At 33.6% G+C, this 19,793-nt stretch overlaps 3 protein-coding genes across 7 annotated transcripts; all 3 read right to left on the bottom strand.

The window, feature by feature from the left end:
* Positions 1-425: 425 nt before the first annotated feature.
* Positions 426-5,859, bottom strand: LOC102606712 (cyclic nucleotide-gated ion channel 1). 3 transcript variants are annotated; one of them, XM_025102587.2, is made up of 8 exons: positions 5,713-5,859; positions 5,062-5,533; positions 4,756-4,965; positions 4,398-4,678; positions 3,377-3,493; positions 2,533-2,641; positions 1,908-2,141; positions 426-1,071 (listed from the first exon to the last, which is right to left on the bottom strand). In XM_025102587.2, coding segments are annotated over exons 1-8 (1,824 nt in total). In that variant the 5' UTR covers positions 5,715-5,859; the 3' UTR covers positions 426-672. The 3 variants fall into 3 exon arrangements, with proteins under 3 accessions (XP_024958355.1, XP_024958354.1, XP_052289236.1); XM_025102586.2 differs by having other exon boundaries at positions 5,660-5,842; XM_052433276.1 differs by lacking the exon at positions 426-1,071 and adding an exon at positions 1,275-1,475 and having other exon boundaries at positions 5,660-5,845.
* A 3,341-nt stretch (positions 5,860-9,200) lies between these two features.
* On the bottom strand, positions 9,201-13,897 carry LOC102631311 (cyclic nucleotide-gated ion channel 1-like). Of its 3 annotated transcripts, none has more exons than XR_003067241.2 (8): positions 13,730-13,897; positions 13,187-13,637; positions 12,883-13,077; positions 12,505-12,785; positions 11,773-11,884; positions 11,429-11,665; positions 10,094-10,907; positions 9,201-9,843 (listed from the first exon to the last, which is right to left on the bottom strand). XR_003067241.2 is itself a non-coding variant. In XM_006490490.4 (8 exons), coding segments are annotated over exons 1-7 (1,782 nt in total). In that variant the 5' UTR covers positions 13,732-13,897; the 3' UTR covers positions 9,886-10,273; positions 10,389-10,403. The 3 variants fall into 3 exon arrangements, 2 of the variants coding, with proteins under 2 accessions (XP_006490553.1, XP_015389578.1); XM_006490490.4 differs by lacking the exon at positions 9,201-9,843 and having other exon boundaries at positions 9,886-10,273; positions 10,389-10,907; XM_015534092.3 differs by lacking the exon at positions 9,201-9,843 and having other exon boundaries at positions 9,886-10,907.
* A 1,092-nt stretch (positions 13,898-14,989) lies between these two features.
* On the bottom strand, positions 14,990-19,008 carry LOC102631007 (cyclic nucleotide-gated ion channel 1-like). Its single transcript, XM_006490489.4, has 7 exons — positions 18,839-19,008; positions 18,153-18,558; positions 17,851-18,057; positions 17,436-17,719; positions 16,374-16,482; positions 15,999-16,244; positions 14,990-15,821 (listed from the first exon to the last, which is right to left on the bottom strand). Coding segments are annotated over exons 1-7 (1,794 nt in total). The 5' UTR covers positions 18,841-19,008; the 3' UTR covers positions 14,990-15,281.
* Positions 19,009-19,793: the final 785 nt, after the last annotated feature.

Here is a 19,793-nt window from a genome sequence, read left to right as displayed (position 1 = left end):
AGTTATAAATAAAATTAAAAAAAAAAATTGTTATTTAACCAAAAAATTTGCTTTCATAGTTTCGAGTTTGCCTTTACATTAGGTCTTATATAAATTGAGTGTACTTCGGTCTTTTCCTCTTTAACCTTAGTTAGTAGCCTTGTGGTTTATTAGTTTTTTTAATGACAACTAAACCCCACAAGTAAAATAACTGTAAAAAGACAGGCCAGCAGATTACCCTTATGATTCACTAGATAGTTTTTTAATTTCATTTTCAATTATTATTTAGGTCACTTTCTCAGCCAGTTAACCTAACGTAACCCTTGCTTATTACATTACAAACACCTGGAAGCGTATCTTAATTAGAGTTACATATGTATATGCTGGAAGTCGGAAAACTGATCAATAAACGAGTAAAGAGCATTAATAGAAATTATGCATAGACAGAAAAGCAATAATTAGTCTAATATCTGCCATATTTGGCCAAATTTATTGTTTCGGAAAAAGTGTTTCCGATGCCCTTAATTTTGTTGCTCAATAATCAGTAATTTGATGGCCGATAACAAAGACAAGATCATGCAATTCCAACTCAATTAAAATTTCACTGAGTTTCTGAAAATAATTAATGTTCAAAATCTGGTTTCCTTTTAGCCTTGCCCAAGCAGCTCGTTTAGTACTAGCTGCATGCCCTAGTCAAATCTTCTGAGTCAACCTGAAGATGTAAGGAAGCTGATCATCAGGTAGCATGAAGCTATTGACAAGCTGCTTCCAGTCATCTGCTTCAATAACGAAGGCTTCAACTGGAGTATGAGCAATGACCGTTCTAGTTGAGATGGGAAGGCCTCCGAGCTGAAGAACCGAAGCCCTTGGCAAAAGCTCTTCTCCACAGAAGTGGCCATCATTGCTGGCGTTAAAGGAAAAAGTTGTCGTACGTATGGTAGTAGGCTCGCTCCATATCTTGCCTCGAACGATGAAGAACATTTTTTCAACTCCGCTGCCCTCGTGAACAAGGATGCTTCTCTCTGTGTAAGGCACCAGCTTGAGAAGGTCCAGCATTGCATTTAAGAAATGTTCATCAATCCTATCAAACACCTACGACACATCAAGAAAGTAGAGAATCACACAGAATGTTCCTTCAATGAACTTTTAAAACTCTTTCACCTTGACTGCCAAACAAACAAATAAACAAAGAGTACTAGAAAATTAGCAACTGATTTTGGTTAATCAGCTGAAAGCTACTAGGATGCGCAAATATGATAGGTTAGATTCGGACACCACGTCGTTGATGAGCTCACCTGGTGGAGTACAAGAGAGTGGAGTGGAGTAAGAGTGTTTGCGTGAGTAATGATATTCAGTCCACAGGGCAACTTAAAAAGGCAGCCCATGGTGCCATTTTAACGCCTTTGCGTTTTAGTTAAATAAAAAGCAAAGGAATGAAACTGGGGTGTCAAAACAGAACCATGATATGGTGCGTTTATGTCGCACTCCTGTTTGTCCTAAAAAAAAAAAAAAAGAAAGAACGAAATGGTCAGAAATATCTTAGTAACCTCTATCAAAGCTCACCAACACCGCCGGCCTCCACCATCAAATCCATAAATTGGGACCACGGCCTAACTCTCTTCACATGCCGAAAATCCCAATCCGACCGTCATTGTACTCAGCAACTCCAAAATCACGCAGAGATTCTTCCCTCAAGCAGTACCATTATGTGTTGAAATTAAGACTACCATGCATGACAAGCTAAATTGACAAGAATCATACATACTGTAGAATGCAAATATGGTAAAAGAATCTCAGAAAGTAAATATAATGAGAAATCAATTCGATCATCCCAAGGAGGGTTAAAAAGAATAAAATCAATCAATTAATCACTGCAAATGCATTTATCTAAATGCTACTATATGCATAATTAAGCAGAGGGAACTCACTTTCTCGAGCACCGGTGAGCAGAGTTGTAGCTTAAATTTCCTGTTGGTGCCCCTTGGAAGTTCATTAAAGAATTGGTATACATTGAAATCTTCAGTTGCCTGCCTAACTGTTTGATGGTAGTTCCTTACTTCCTGTTGAAGATCGTCACAAAGCATCTGAAATAGCCTGCATTTCTCTATCTCTTGCATCTGCATCTTCGCTGATATCTCTTTATAATAATACTGCAATAATTTCTGATCCGCAAAAACAAAAAGCATGATCTTTGACAAACTTAATACGGCGTCAAATTTATGTTACATTTTATATAAAATGCAGATGTTTGCACTGAGTAAGAAATATTTATACATTTATAAGTTGTTTGTCTAATTTGTGTTAGTTATAGGCACGGTTTATGACTAACACTTTTTTATTTTTATGCCAAATCTCGGCCAAAGAGGGAGGATTTACAGCCAAAATATCTATAATCAGGAGAGACGTAATGCCTATACATGGCTTAACTAAAAAATTACACAATATGTAAAGATATAATATACACACATCGACAAATATATGGTGCAGTGGTGCTTCATCTCAAGCATATAATAACATCTGAGGTCAAAGTAGTAAAACGAAAATTGTACCAACCTTCACATTTTCAAAAAGAGAGGAAATCAAAGCCACTCCAGTGATGGTCATAACAAGAGAAAAGAGGCTTTCCGAGAGATAGACACTTGTTCCGCAATTTTTAGCAGAACTACAAAAAATAAATAAACAAATAAATATAACTATTAATCTCGAAAGTTAACTTCAACACGCTTGAATAAATGAAAGATTTTAGCGCATATCAAAGGATCTATTCATCGGTTGGTTCTTTAGTAGGATCAGGATTTTAATTCAATTTTTAAAATGTAAAAATTACAAACTTTAAAGGGTCAAATAAATGAGAGATCTTATAAAGACACTTATAGGAGCTATTCATGAGTTGATTCTGGATTTTGGTTCAATTTAGTCTAAAATAAGAAAAGAATACAAACTTCAAAATTTAAGAATAAATAAAATAAAACTAAAAGGAGCCAATTCGTACAATTTTCAAATAAATTGGCCAAATTTAATTAGGACCCTCATCTTTTCTTAAACTTTGTTTTAGCCTGGAGTAGTCCCCAAGACGACAATATAGGTCCGCCTTTGGTTGGGTGGTAACTGGTAAATATGGCACTACGACAGTAATCAAAATTACGGGCAAACATTTATTTATCTATGCTGTTTGTTACTTCCTTCCTAACTCAATTTCTTTTTGCTGACAAGTTGGACGGAGATCAAGTTCCGTTAGCATAAGAGGGAAAATTTTTCTGTCTGAATATTTGGAAGCAAATTCGGTTGTATAGACTATGACAGAAGAAAATTTGAACTCTATTAATTTACATGTGAAATAACTTCCAAATTACTCGAGTTCAAACAACCAAAATCCAGCAACCAAATTTGCACAAACCTGGCATCTATACAATTGCGTATCGAAATCATCATAAACATCATCCTGAGGAGCTGCCTTGTACGCTCACTGCAAAGATTTTCGACAATGAAGATGATCCAAACGATTTCGGAGCCACTGTGAACATGATAAAAGAACCCGGTAAGTTCCCTAAGCCGAGTGCGGGTGCCCTCATTTTTTTAATTTTTTCCTACAGACACATTGTTAAACTGTGTGGTTTAATTAATAAAGTTAGTGCTGACATGCTATTAAACTACATAGTGGATTGAAAAATAATTTTATTAAACCATACAATTTAATAGAGTGTTCGCATTGAAAAAAATGAGGGCGCCTACACCATATATATATATGTTCAAGTCTGGAATTTTAAAGTACGGAAAAGTTTTAAAACCTCATAGTTTTAAAGGCTTAAAAATGTAAGCATTTAAAGTCGTGCGATTTTAAAGCTATCCCGGACTTTCCCGCACTTTAAAATCCCTAACCAGTAAACTACTATATATATATATGTTTTCTGATCCAAGATAATAAAGTAAAGGAAATGTCTGGGAAAACTTTAAAACTACGGGGTTTTAAAGACTTAAAACTTAAAGAACTTAAACCGCATGGTTTATTCATTTTTCACGACGTTTCCACACTTTAAAATTCCGGATTGGACATTTCTAATATATAACAACCAAAGACTTTCATTTATTAGTCAATATTATAGAACACAACAATTCCTTCCCCTATCTCCCTCAAACCATTTTATTCAACACTATATTCTGACTATCAGGCTTTGGGTCTAATACTATTTATTGGAGACTTAGCCTAAGATTTTAAGTATTGAACTTAAAAGATTAGCCTACTAGATGGAAGAACATGTCTACTTATAAGCTCAAGTGACTCTCATTTGTTAGTCAATATTAATTGAAAAAACTCAAATTTCTTTCTCAATGCAACTATTGATAGATCATTAGTGATAAAAATTAACAATATAAAGATATGGTCTTTGATAACAAATAGTGACAATCAATACACATACCAGAGACTCCTTATGCCCCACTGGAAACAGTACAAGAACTTTTGATGAAAATTTGTTGTGACCTCCACAATGCCAGTCTGAAGAGCATCGTGGAACATCCCAAAATTAAAAACAGTTGGATCTCTTATCTTTATAGGGCATAAGGTATTTAGAATCCTTCGGTCCCCGAGATATTGGTCACAGAGAAAGGAATCATGAATGCATCCAGAACTTTTGCAGGCTTGCCTCCAGCAAACAGTCACTCTTTCTATGGCAATAAAATACCGCAAGGCTCCAAAGCCCTAAAGGACCAACATAATAGAAAACTTACTATTCATCGAAAAAAAAAATGCGTGGAAGAAAAGGGGATTTAACTTACGTGACTAACAATTAAGAAAACAAGAAAACTGAAAGCTGCATTGGCCAATGTAACAGCATATACGCCTGCTCCGTTTGTAGCTCTTTTAAATAGTTGATAGGTACGAATAGTCCTAGGCACATATTGGGCAAGAACAAGATATTTCAACCAGCTCATTGCAACTTCAAATTCCAAGCCTCTCATTTTGGGAACAACAACGAAAAGCAACCCCTGTGTTAATAACATGTATAATAATCATTAATTATGGCTACTTAAATATATAGCAAAATTAACGGGACTAATTTGATCATTCCATGTATTATTTACCAGAGGAATCGGCAAAATGGAGAGGATGGCGTTAATGCAATGCAAATATTTCCTTGCATTGATTGCCCAACTATTATTGCCCGGAACATCAACATCAGCATTATCTGATTCGAAAATAACATAAATAACATGAAAAATATCAAAGAGGGAGCGAAAAACAACCAACGCAAAGGCCAGATTCTTGACCAAAGCAAGGCACTCGCTGCAACCATCGATGGAAAGGATGTAGAAGAATGATGAGTCCAATGAGATTGATAGCACATAGACTCCCAGAAAAAACCAATTCCAGTGAGGCCCCCCTGGATTCAGAATTTTCTTCAACTTTTGGCAATAATTTTGATTATTGATGAGCTGGTGGCCTCGTGCAGAAAATGAATTTCTCGGAGGGTTTCTTGGGACTGACGACACACAAGCAGTCCCATTACCCACTGTCGTTGAAGATTCTTCCAGTTCAACTATCTGTACATGAGACCTGAAACCAAAGACAAGGAAATATAGTTTAAAGAACAACTGATCAAGATTCTATATATGCTGCCCATGCGCATCGATACATTAAAAAAAGTAATGAATAAAGTGCGACTTGAATATTAGAGACTACATTAAAAAGAGCTCCAAAAGTTTTTAATATCCCAAATTGGATTTGATTATTACATGACTGCATGACCATATCACGGATGAAACTATCCAGGTTTTGGAAGGAAACTGTAATTATTAAAGAAATTTTGATCTGTTAGTTTTTGCAGAAATTTAGTTTAAGAGATAACCGAGAAGATATTTGCTTGTAATTTTTTATTCTTTTAATTTTCTGGTTTTGTCACGTTATGTACATATTTGGACTTTTATGTAACAACGTTGTGATAATGAGGTTATTGGTCATTTTGACCATTGATTCCCTATTCGGTAAAGAGAGAGGGGAAAAAAATGAATAATTTAAAACAAGTTTCTTAATTTTACCAAGTGCATGTAAAGTCAATCAACAGTTTTGGACCTTTGGATTGACGCGCTCCACATCCAACGGTTCTGCCCACAAAACAACGAAAATAAGGATCAGGCTACGGTGCAATTGTGGTATTATGCCACAGTTGCATCCAGCCGTTGGTTGCATTTGGATTGATGGGTCTATTGGCATCTAACGGCTGGATGCAACTGTGGCACGGTACCACAGTTGCACCACAGGTTTCCCCTGAAAATAAAGGTAACTTCCCCAAATTGTAAGCGTGTAAGTTGATTAAATTGGGGTCTTAGTCGTCTTGCGTCTCTTTACATTATTTGTCCTTACACCTAGCAATGACAAGAGTTCAATAAAATAAAGAGCAATGCTAAATAGAGAGAAAAATGGGAGAAAGACGAGAGAAATAATTTTATTTTCTCTCTACCCAGCTTACTTTCTCTCTCTTCTTTTTTAATACATTTTCTTTCGTCTTTTTCTCGTCTTTCTCTTTCTTTAGCATTTTTCTAAAATAAAACTGATGCTCACACAATGAAACTATATTTTATTTAATAAATTATTTAATTGTTAGTGTTCAATCTTTTTTATTAAGACTCTCTCACTATTTAATCCTATAATCAGCAAAAATTCAGGTTATGGTTAGTTAACTAAAAAAATTATATCTTCCCCACATCCTATCATTAGTTAAAAGGCACATGACAGCTGATTTGTAAAAATTGAAAAGAGTTCAAATTAAGAGAAATTCCTAATCCTATCTTTCTTTAAAAAAATTTTAACTTAGCAGTGAAATCTTCGTTATTGAAAATTGAACGAGTTATTTTTTAATTATTTGATGAACACAACCCCACTAAAAGAAATTATAAGAAAATATTCACATTATTTAAAAAAATAAAAATAGAGAATATTTTTGGAGATTTTAAAAAAAAGAAGACATGAAAGAGTTTTAAATATTTTTATTTTTTTTAAGGTGAATTAAATATTGGTATTCTTACCTTGAATCTATGATTTTAGAATTGAGTACTGGGCTCCGACGATGGTGCACGGAGCACCAACCCCCCCCCCCCCCCCCCCCTTTTTTTTTATTTTTTTTGGCCTTTTGTCTTTTACTAAATCCCTAATTTTGTCTTTTATTAATTAAACCGGGTTCCAATTACTATGAGTGGGACCTTATTAAATAATTTTATTCTTTTGTCTTGTCTATTAAACGATTGATGTCAATATTCGTTATGTGCGCCAAAGCAAAATTGCAGCCACCCGTCCACGAAAGTTCAGCGGACATGTTCATAAATTTATGAGTCAAAAATAAGTAGGATAAATGTGTTCATAAATGTATCATTATAAATATAGATTAGGATTCTCTTCTATTTTTTTATTCTTTTAAATTTGGTAAAAAAAAAATTTACTGAGTTATAAATAAAATAAAAAATAATTGTCAATATTAAAATTTAAAATTTAATCTTAACTAATTCTTTCACTAAGAAAGATCAAGGGTTTATTTGTTAAATGTCTTTTTTTGTCTATTTTTTAATTTATGTATAATTTTCAAAAATTTATATCGGAATAAAAAAGTAAATTTTTGTAACTTTTATCATAATGGAAAAAGGTCTAATTAAGAAATAAATATTATATTCTAAAATATACTTATCTCCCAGCCTATGAAATCTAATTCTCTTCTTTTTTTTATTTACAAGCATATAAATGTCAATTAACTATATTTAAGATAATTTTTATTTATTAAAACAAACAAAATACCACTTATATTTAGAAATTAAAAAAACAAAAACAAATGTCGTTCATATATTCATATTCAAATCCATTCATACTTCAAAAAAAATAAAACTCATTAAAATTTCAGATAAAAAGACAAATATGACCTAAGTGAAGTGAAAAAGAAATAAAGAAAATGTGACGTTTGTTTTTTTATCTGAAATTTGAATAAACATGAATTTGTTTGAATTCTGAATAAAGTTGAATGTCTAAATTTGAATGGTGTGTTTGTTTGTTTGTTTTTTTTTTGTCTGAATCGTTAAAAGTAAATAAATTTAAAAAATCTGAAAACTAATATTTTTATATTTATGCCCTTACAAATTATAAACGTTAAATAAATAATAAACATCTCAAAGAATATAAATAAGATAATAAATTATCATAACATAAATCATATTCAATTGAACACAACTCTTTAATATTCTATGTTATATATGTTAACTAATTTTATTATGGTTTTTGATGTTTTTATATGAAAATTTTTGTAAAAAAATATGAAGATAAATATGCCAATTTGAAGAAAATAAAAAGATAAAATAATAATAGTCTACCACTATATATTATCACAAATTATATAGAGATGGATAATAATGCTAATTATTAAGTTTTATTTAGGTAATGATGAAAATTAATTAATTAGATAGAGATATTTTAGAGAATTTTTTTAATGATATCATTAAGACTTTTTAGATTAAGTAAAAAGTTAAAAAAAATTAACTTATTAACTTAATGATTTAATGATTGAAAATTTTCATTAATTTGAAAAAATAAATAAATTTAATGACTTAATTGATTAAAATTAAGTTATTAAGTAAAAAAAAACAAACGGCCCCCAAGAGTATACCGTCATCATGAGTTATTTAAAACAAAATATATTCAGTAAACACAATAAACCCTAGATAAAATAAAATTTTAATTAAATAATAAGCTCCTTGAAGTCAGCCTGCTAAATTATAATTCAATATATTAGTATTTGATTAATTAATAAGTTTCCCCTCAAAACCATTTCAAACTGACGAAGTTTATTAGTCCGAAACACATCATCCGAGATTCCAAATTCATTTTTAAGTTTTTAACAAAAGGAGATGACTCCTTCAATAAATCCCGTCACCCTTTGGTCCAAATTAGATCGGAGACTTCAGAAAAAAAAATTCAGATTTCTTCATCTGCTCGCAATCATATAAGCAATACAACCAACATCTCTTTCATCGTATGCAATATATAAATTTGCATATACAAATTAATTTACAGACCTCTTATGCTCAATAAACTCTTGACCACTACTTGCGTCGGTTTCTTTTCACCTTTCACCTATCATTCTTCGGATTCAGATTTCTGCTCATCTTGTCTTTAGCTTGGTTTTTTTTTCTTACAATCCCTTTGATAAGGAAAAAAAAATACATCTAAACCATACATATATGAATGATAATAATAAAATGATACACTCAAACCATAAATAAATAATAATGTACATGTACTAAAAGATCCTTAAACGACAGGTAACAACAAGCCAGAGTAAAAAATCCATAAAACTTGGCTGCCTTGTAAACAATATAAAACTTGGCGGCTGTATAATTTTCTGGAAAAGAACTCATGCGGCTAATGGTCAATGTAATGCAGGGATTGCTAACATAAGAAGATAATTGGGATTTATTTCTAAAGATATGATTGTTAAGGACCCATAAATTTACATTTCCAAAGACTGCTAAGATAAGTCTTAAAAACCTCCACCTAGCGAAAAGCAGAGAATAAGATGGTACCAAACCATTAGCAGCATGGATTCTTTTCCAGAAAATTATACGGCCGCTGCTATCTTTCTTATTGGCAGGCAGATATGTTAGGTACCATCTTCTGGAGGAATGCCCCATAGATGAAAGCTGCAAGTTAGATTATTACATGAAGGTCTTCCACGGCCTGGCCAATTCCTCAGGGTAAAACTATTGGCTCCTCTTTAGTGGAAAACCATCCTCGAAACATCAGCAGCGACGACTTTATCCTTGAATTCTGACACCATGGGTTGGTATCTCAGGCTCACTAAATATTCTTAGAAAGAAGCTGGTTCAAAACTGTCAAATGAATCTCAATAGTTAATCAACAAACACAGCATCTGAGATGAAAAAGTAGAAATACAGGTTTTATATATATATAAAAATAAATATAAATTGTGAAGTAGGATATGCATGTCAAAATCATGTTCTAGAAGAAAATGAAGCACAAAAATTACATGGAGATTGTTGAATGACCTTCGTAAAATACAACAAATAACAGCAGCTAGCGCTTGCAAAAACAAATTTGAGTGCACTCCTATGAATTTACCTTGCTTACGCAATATAATTTGTACATAGAACAACCATAATATGTACCAGACATATGGGCTCTATTACAAAACCAGGTAGCCGACGAAACCCACAAGATCTAAACAATCATTTTCCTTCAGCCAAGGGTATAGGCTATCCTTGCTGCTTAGAAGTTGTTGGTGATGTCTTCTCAGGCAACCTGACACCCCGTAAAACATTCGGTAGTAAAACACCACAATTTAATGCTTCAATTCAATCTAAAACTATCTAAACACAATCTAGTTATTAATAACTGAATGAAGCAAAGAATTTACAAGCCAGAATCAATTTCACAGGGAAGACTTTCTTCTAGTACGATGGCGACGCCAAGCTAATTGTATGACACAAGCTGCCTGTATATTTGAGTGTTTCAAATTCAATTTAGTTGAGCCAGAAATCTCATGCTCAGTGAATACACTTTTCAAGTCTTCGGCAGTGAGAACAAAGCCTTCAACATCTGTAAGCGTTTGAACAGTTCTAGTTGACACAGGGATATTGGACAAAGAGCGGTTGTACAGAGCCCAAGCAACAAGTTCTTCTCCCCAAAAGTCACCATCTGCCAGATGATCCATTTTGGTCATATTATTGTTATCTCTAAAATAATCAGTGTTTGCAGAGCCATTGATTCTCTCCTTGGAACTGTAGATCCATATTTTGCCTCGCACCAGAAAGAGCATTTCATAAATTGGATCTCCATCCAAGCTAATATGAGTGTGCTTAAAGTAGAAAGTCATCTTTACACAATCACAGAGTGCATCCAATATTGCTTCATTTAACTTCTTAAACTCTTCTACCTGGAGAAACATTAAAAAGGCGAGATAAGTATATATAAAAAAATACAAGAGTGGATTGATATGAAAGATTATAATTAGTCGTAGTTACCACTAATCTGGCTGGCTAAATAGTAAAAATGAAGTTCAATTTTTAAAACCATCTAAAGTCCATCCAGAGTTATTTATAGAAAGCGAAGGGGCAAGCCTTTCCTGTATTGAAGATTTCCCTTATCATTTATGGCTCAATCCAATTAACATTATCAGGTTTAACTGCTGCATTAGAAGGAAACCAATCGTACCATTAAAATGTATGTCCAAATCCTTTTTGAGGGAGATGAAACACAAGATATCAAATGCAATAGTATCTTATTACCACACATTACAAATTCCTTGCAGTGGCATCAAAGTTCGCCTATATGTTGGTAGTTTATTAGTTTGTTTTTACTACATAAATTGATAACAAAATGTAATAAAATAACAGGAAGATTGAACTTTCTACCAGGTACTTAAGTGAGCAGTTATAAAAAAGACAAAGGACTCACACTCTTCAGCAGCTCTAAGCAAAGTTCGTGCTTTATATTTCTTATGAGTTCTTTAGGAAGACTACTGAGTGTGCTCTCTACATCAATATTATTGGGTTTTCGCCATACGTATCGCTGGTATATCTTAAGCTGTTGTTGAACAGACTGGGAGAGCTTTTCAATGGGCATCCACTCATTAATCTCTTGCATCCTCACACTCATCTCCTTTGATTTCAAAGCTTTGGATTCCAGATACATCTGATTAAAAGGAAGCACAATTCATAGGAGTTACAAATTTGGATCCTTCTTCAGTTTAAGCATATAAATATTAATGTAAAAATCAGAAACAAATATCCTATACCAACCTGCATATTTCCAAAGAGAAAAAGCAATAACAACAAACCGCAGATGGTAACCAAAATAACAAAGAAGTTTTCCCACGAATTGCTACTTGTTTGCAGGTTCTGACCAATACAACTGCAAAAAAAAAAAAATATTCAATTCAATTCCAGTACATCAGAAATTTATCTCAGAAGTTGGAACTTCCATATGATAGTAGACACTTAACACTTTCAGTATAAATAATGCGTGTCAGCTAATGCATCAATTAACAATGACTCAATTTGCAGGAACCAGAAATAATACTAAGAAGATCCTAACAGCTATTTCATCTATCCCAAGATAGGTAGCAAGGAATTTGACAATTGTAACCATATGAACCTTTGCAAGTCATTTACCATATTTCGCTACAGAGCGCCAGATAAGCTAAACTAACAAAACAGATAAAACCTCCACTCTCTCTAGGAAACAATACGGACATAAGAGATTACAACTGTAGTGGGATGGCCAAAAATAGGGTGATTAGTCATCTGTAAAGAAGCATTGAAAAACAACCACAAGCCACTTCAAGAGTGCACTGAGGATGACACTAATGTATGCACAGTAGACATAAAATGGGACGACAACCCTGATTTTTTTTTTTAATTTAAAAAAAAGTTATAAGATATAGCTTCGTATGTCAAAATGTCGAAGACCTCATATAATACGCATCCAAAAAATAATCCCAGGAACAAGAGACGTATCTTCTATACACAAACCTCAGGTTTCTCAGGCCCCATCGAAAACAATGTAAGAACTTCTGTGGAAAATCTGTCACCTCCACTATACCAGACTGAAGCGCATCCTGGAATATTCCAAAATCATGGATCGAAGTATTTCGTATCTTCGTTGGGCAGACTCCATCTAGAAATTTGTAGTCCCCTATACAGTCATCACAGTCAAAAGAACCACGATTGCAACCGGTATCATTCATGCAAGCTTTCTTCCAACATTCAGTTTCTCTTTCTATGGCCGAAAAATACCATAAGGCTCCAAATACCTAAAAGTCCATCTAGTCATTAGTTGATCCAAAGGATGAATCATTAAAAAAGAAAAACCTATGCGTTGATCAACTCATAAACAAGGACTTAACTTACATGACCTGCAAACATGTAAAGAAGAAGATTGAATGCAGCAATGACCCATGTAGCTTCAGCAAGTTTGGCTACACTCCATGGGTAAATTCTAACAATCCTTGGCACAAATTGGATAAAGACAGAATATTTCAACAAGTCCATTGCATCCAAAATTTTCGAGCCTCTCATTTGCGGAATGATGAATAAAATCACCAGCTGGAAAGAGAACAACAAACTTAAGAGTCCATGAGTTTGTACTAATTATATACGTACATACAGGCATACCCAATCCTTTTAAATTAGATTTAAAAAGAATTCCCATTACCTGTGGGAGGGGAAAAATGGCGAGAAGGTCCACTAGAAGGGAGGGGGACAAATATTCGCACACCCTTATGTGAGAAATATTTCGTCGCGAATTATTTCCCCCGACAAGATCAACAATCATCCGAAGAGTGTGGGTTACATACGAATCATTTTCTCCATACGATACATAGTCAGTAGAGACAAGATCAGTAAGCATTTGCAGAGCAATGGGGATTGAATACAAGAAATCAAATAGGAAACGGAGAAGACAAGCTGTAATTGCCAACTTAGTGTCTAAGCTAATGCACTTTCTATCATCATTTACAACAGGAATGTAAAAGAACCAAAAATCTAATGACACTGCAGTAGCACACAGCATAAACCAAATGAATTTCCAGGGATGAGGCTGCTGTGGGTCCACTATTTCCCTCCTCACTTCTAATTCACCAGCACTTAAAGAAGAGTACCGAGACCTGAATAAAGGATATAAATCACTGGCGTTAGTTCAGCAGAAAATAGTTCAAGAAAATTAGACGGCAAAGCAAAAACTAAATTAGCTACTTACATGAATGGTTGTGGTAATATGGCCAAAGAAAAGTTGGTCCAAAGGCAACGTCCAAGATCAGTATCGTTCGAAATATGATCGGAAAATTAATTATTTGGAGAGCAGGTATCGGGGTTGACTTCACACAGTTCAGTTAGGTAACCTGACTGCGAATGAGTTATTTTGTTATTTACTTATTTATCTGCTGCATATAACCATGGGCCATGGGAAGGCGAGCAACAGCCAACAGTGAGTGCTAAACCGAGGGCTTAAGGAAAATACGATAGTACCCTTTACAAGTTGACAATTCATTCTCTTATTTTGACACAAATTTTATCGACGGAATTAGTTGATATCTAAAAATTCTCTTATTAATTGTAAAATTATTCGTGATTGTCTCAAGTGTATGGAGGCAATTATGTAAATACTCTTACCTACAAAACATAGCTTAATTAGTTGGCCTCCTCTGCCTAAAGGATACAATAAATTCAGGTAGAAAACTATGGGGTGCATGTAACATGCTATTGCTAAGTTATTCAAAAATTAAAATAGAATAATGATAAAGGCATAAAATTATTTTATATAAATTAATGTGTTGTATATTATAGTATTAATTGAATAAAAACATAAAATAATAAAAATAAATAACGTGGATCTGTGTATACAGAATTTATATTTTTTAGGGTGATTAATCAGAATAATTTTTTTAATTAAGGATGTTGTAGTCTTTTCCATGTATAATACTAACTTTTCCCCCTTGTTTTTAATATTACCCACATTACAACCTAGTCATTATTATATTTCTTAATTATTTGTATTTTAGTGGTCTTATTTTTTTTATAGTCAGATTAAGGGATAGACATGAAACTACTCATCCAAACAAATATTTTAAATTAATCAATATGATCAATAGAGTCTCTGTTAGAAAGTCTTGATTGCGGTAGGTAATGTGTCCTTGCTCTTGTCTCTTTTGTTCAATTGTTACCAGTTGTAGCCTTGCACCTTTTAATTAAAAAGTGATGATAGAGCCATAATTTTTTATATAAATTTATTTTGTACAAACTGACGTGGGTATTAATTTATTAATTAAATAAAAATATAAAATAATAAAAATAAATCATGTGGATTAAGTGATATTCAATTCAATCAATTTTATCATGCTACGTGAATTTGTATAAAAATTTTGTAACTCTATCATTACTCTTTAATTAATTTTGTCAAAAATAAATAAATGTGTATTTAAAATTTAACCAATAAAAGAATAGACATTGAGAACGAAAGAGCACAAAAACTTTTATTTTCATTTTTTCAATATCTGAAGTCTCTATTTGTTGTTCTTTATTATTAATAAATTTGACAGCAAATAAACTAGAGACGTATGATTGTGAAGTTTCAAGTCAATAGGTCTAAACCCGACCAAAGGACCCTCTAAGACTCGATACCAGGAAAGAGGATGAGAAAACCTGGTTTTAACACTACTTAAATTAAGACTCTAACTAAAACTCTGTTATTACAGTCCACCATGCTCTGGTAGCTTGTCATCTCCTTTATTCTTGCTTGATTATGGGTACCCTCAGGTAGCCTCTGGCCTTATGGGACGAAGTGAACTAACCGCGAACCGTGAGGGAGTTACAGCAAGCAAAGATGTTTGAAACTTTTTCTTCCTCTGGCGGCACCAGGCTTGCTGTATGATCACAGCAGCCCAATTCCTCCACTTTTCTGAGCCATACCTGAAACACTTAGGAAGCTGACCATCGGGTTGTCGGCACTGATTTACAAATTCCTTCAGGTCACCAGCCTCAATGGAAAAGGCATCCACTTGAGTAACAGCTTCAACAGTTCTAGTTGATCTGGGGAAAACAGTACTGCTGTCTGACTGCTGATCCACAGCCCATGACACAAGCTCTTCTCCGCAAAATTCACCGTCTTTGCGCGGGGTAAAGACACTAGTCGAGCTCCAGCTCAATGTGTCGCCTCCAACGACAATGAGTTGCAGCTTGTTAACTGGGTTACCTTCCTGAACAAGGAACATTCCTTGCGTGTATGGCACTAGATTGAAATGGTACAATATTGCATTCATTCGTTGTTCATCCATCCTTTGAAGCATTGGTACCTAATTAAACACATCAAGATATAAAATGAGTAAGAAAATCAAGATTTTTTCAATGTATTCCTTTTTACTTGATTAGACCTTCGAGAATGCCCCAAATATTTTCCTAAATTAAACCTTCGACATGTCAAATTAAATATGCCAGATAACCATCAAAGAAACAATGGAACAGATGATCACCTCCTTGAGTACCGGTAAGCAGAGTTCATGCTTCATAGCAAAGCTGAGTTCCGGCGGGAGGTCATTGAAGAATTGATGTAAATTAAAACCCTCGGTTCCCTGGAACACAGATTGACAATATTTCCGGATTTTCTGTTTGAGATTGTCAGAGAGCACGTGAAAGAGCCTCCACATCTCTACCTCTTGCATCTGCGATGATTTTCGAATTTTCCTCTCCGAGTTTCCGTTAATGTGCTGCAAGAATTTCTGTTCACCAGAAAACAAGAAGCATAGTGAGTCATTGATACACAGTTAAAATTAATTAAGTTATTCATTGTGCTTCATCTTAAGCATACAATAAAAACTGATAGAATTGAAAGAGAAAAATGTACCAACCATGACATTCCAAAGATGGAAGGGAATGAACACTGCACCAGTGATGGTCATTGCACTCGAAAAGATGTTTTCCCAGGCGTCGGTACTTGTTTGAAAGTTTTGAGCAAAACTACAGCAAAAGTTTCAATTCAGTATTATTACATTCTTATTTAGTATTAATTAGTTAATTATAATATGAAAGAATTTGACATAATATTCCAAAATTGTTTTTGAAAAAGGGGCACACCAAGCGGGAAATTTTCAAACCTCACGACTCTGCGTCTCCAATGGAGGATAACCCATTTAGCTAGTTTGGTGTCTTGCAGTTAAGAAAAAGGTCAAAGGATCGATCCCACTCACACTTTCTTGAAAAGGTACTTATTTAATTATGAGGTCAAGTAAAGCTTGGGGGGGTGTGATAAACCTAAAAACAATGATAAAATAATGCACCATTGATTATGATTTCAAGAATAATCAGTTATGTTCAAATAATATCACATAGATAATATCATAAATTTTGATGCATATACATATATATGAACACTTTTACAATATTGTAAAATGTTTTATCCGCACATTACCATATATATCGACACACACATACACGCGCATATACATACATATACATAAACATACATGTATTTCTATGTGCTCGCATCCATCCATCAATCCACACATGCATACATGCATGCAAACCCCATGTACCTATATGTCCATTAGTTTATAAACTATATTTGCACAAGTTAAATACATTCTTGGTAATTCAAAAAGTGTTTATCTAAGTCCCAACATATTCGGAGAAAAACAAATGTTCCAACAATCTATAATTATATAATAAATTTTAACTTCTTTCAGTTTCTTTCAGTTGAAGAATTAATACAAAGCAAAACAAACATGCATAGTTACATGCAAACTAATGCAGGTCTAAATGCATGACCTATATAATATTCTTAATTAATATTTTGTTTCTTTCAGAATGCAATATTAAGAGGGAATATAAATGTCCCCGCAGACGCCACAAATCAAGAGTATGTTGATATTAGAACTAGCTAGATATGCCGGAAAGAGTGATAAGAAAATTACCTGAGACTCCTGATTCCCCACTGGAAACAATACAAGAATTTCTGAAGAAAATTTGTCACTTCCACAATACCGCTCTGGAGAGCATCGTAGAACATTCCGAAATCAAAGCTTGTTGGATCTCTTAGCTTTGCAGGGCAGAAAGCATTTAGACTCCTGCGGTCTCTAAACTTGTCATCATCACAGTAAAAAGAATCATGACTACTGCATCCAGCGTGTAAGCAGGCTTGCCTCCAGCATACACTCACTCTCACTATGGCTAGAAAGTACCACAGTGCTCCAAAGCTCTTGAAGAAATTAAAACAAAGATATACACATGCATAGCTAATTAGTTAAACAGAAATAATAATGAACATTATTTAGTTTGTGTCCTGTGAATCATCAATAATAATACATTTGTAATAGTAATTTAACTTACGTGACTGACAAGCAAGTAAACAAGAAAATGGAAAATTCCGCTGGCTAATCCGTGAACAGCGCCAGATGAGCTTGCTGCTTTTGTAAATAATTGATACATACGAACAAACCTTGGCAGAAATTGAGCAACAAGAACGAATTTTAACAAGCTCATTGCACTCAAAAATTTGTGTCCTCTCATTTTGGGAACTACAAGGTAAATCACCGCCTGTGTATAAATATAAACAGGAATTTCACTGTGTACGAATTGGTAAAATTAGCTATGAATGAAAAAGGGGAATAAATTATATAAAATATATATACCTGGGGGAGAGGGAGAACGGAGACTATGCCATTTATTAAACATAAAAAATTCTTTGCAAATGTCCATTTACTAGCGTGGAAACCTCTTCCGTTGACAAAGTCAGGAACAGGAACATGAGTATGTACTCTTAAGTAAAGATAAGCTATCTGAAAGCTATCCAAGACGGTGCGGAGAACAACTAAAGTAAAAGTCAAATCTTTGGCCAAAACGAGGCATTTCCTGTAATCGTCGATATAAAGGATATAAAAGAATGAGCCATCCAATGAAATCGATAACAAAAAAGCTGCAACAAAGATCAAATTCCAGTTATCGAAGCTCCGAGAAGAAGGAGGTGAATTTCTTGGTGCTGAGATGATCCGGTTTCTCAATCTCCTGGAAGAATTTTGAACAAGCTCTGTCTCAGGCCTGAAAGTGCAAGACATGGAAAGTTAAATTAAAAATAATAATGAAAAAAATAAACAAATTGCTGTTGAAGGTTAAAGAACATATTTAAAGAGCTCGAGAAAAGGCAAAGCTACGAGGTTTTAAAAATATTATTGATTGATCCACACTTCTTGGCATGAAAGGGAAAAATAATAATAATAAGAGAATTGATTCCAGGATCAGAATACACGGATTATCAAGGAAAATTAGTGACTAATATCATAGACCAAAATAGCGAATTAATTAAATTACTGTGACTAACATGATTAACGATGAGGTGATTATCGTAGAAGAAGAAAACGGATTATCACCAGAGATCGAAGAGATACGAAGAAGAAATGATTGCTTGCAATAATCAAAGAGTGGGGATCAGTTGTGGGTGTATGAAACTGTGAGTTAATACGTGCATTGACTTGGTATTACACGTATAATATCTTGAATTAGTTAGGGAATTAACTTAGGGCCACTTTGTTTAATATTCCCCTTCACCATTATATTTTTTTTGTATTTTATATGCCATTTTTATGCTAAGAGCATACGGATTATTAAAAAAAAGGAAAAAAGAAAGCAAGGGACTAACAAGGATTAAATTAAGTTTTCAACCTTTGATTTTTATTTTTTTTTTTAAGATTCAAACTCCAGTGATTGATTAATTAAATAAAGTACTTGAAAACCACTTAACTAAACCTTTAGAGATAAATATCCACACCCACTAATCAAATATGAGTTCAATCTAGATGAAATTAACATAAAATTAGTCCCACACAAATTTAGAATCCAAGAAAATAGAGAATGTTTTAAGTCAATGTGAAGTTGAAATAATTATGAAAAAAGAAATTAAATGTTAAGGCCAAAACGACATATTCCAGTTATTTTTGTTTGTTTGTTAAATTAAATATCAACTCACGATTCAAAATTTTATTTTTTTTTCCCAATTTTGAGAAGTTGTTAGTTTTATATCCATCCTACTATGTCAAGCACAACAAGCAGTGATGCCTAAATCTTTGCATGCATTTATTTACGGAAATTTTGCATTATGTAAAAGCGTGGCAGATGCTGAAGGAGATTGCGTAACGATAATTTTATTTTATTTTATTTTTGGAAATTAGAGAAATTAATCATTAGTGCCGGCAGCATCTGAGAAAATCCAAACATAAAATATGTCGCGTACTCACCGATTGGGGAGCTAAACTTTATGTTCGATATAGACTTATAAT

The sequence above is a fragment of the Citrus sinensis genome, chromosome 9, assembly GCF_022201045.2.
Source record: "Citrus sinensis cultivar Valencia sweet orange chromosome 9, DVS_A1.0, whole genome shotgun sequence".
NCBI classification, from domain to species: domain Eukaryota; kingdom Viridiplantae; phylum Streptophyta; class Magnoliopsida; order Sapindales; family Rutaceae; genus Citrus; species Citrus sinensis.
This window is presented reverse-complemented; position numbering and strand designations above follow the sequence as displayed.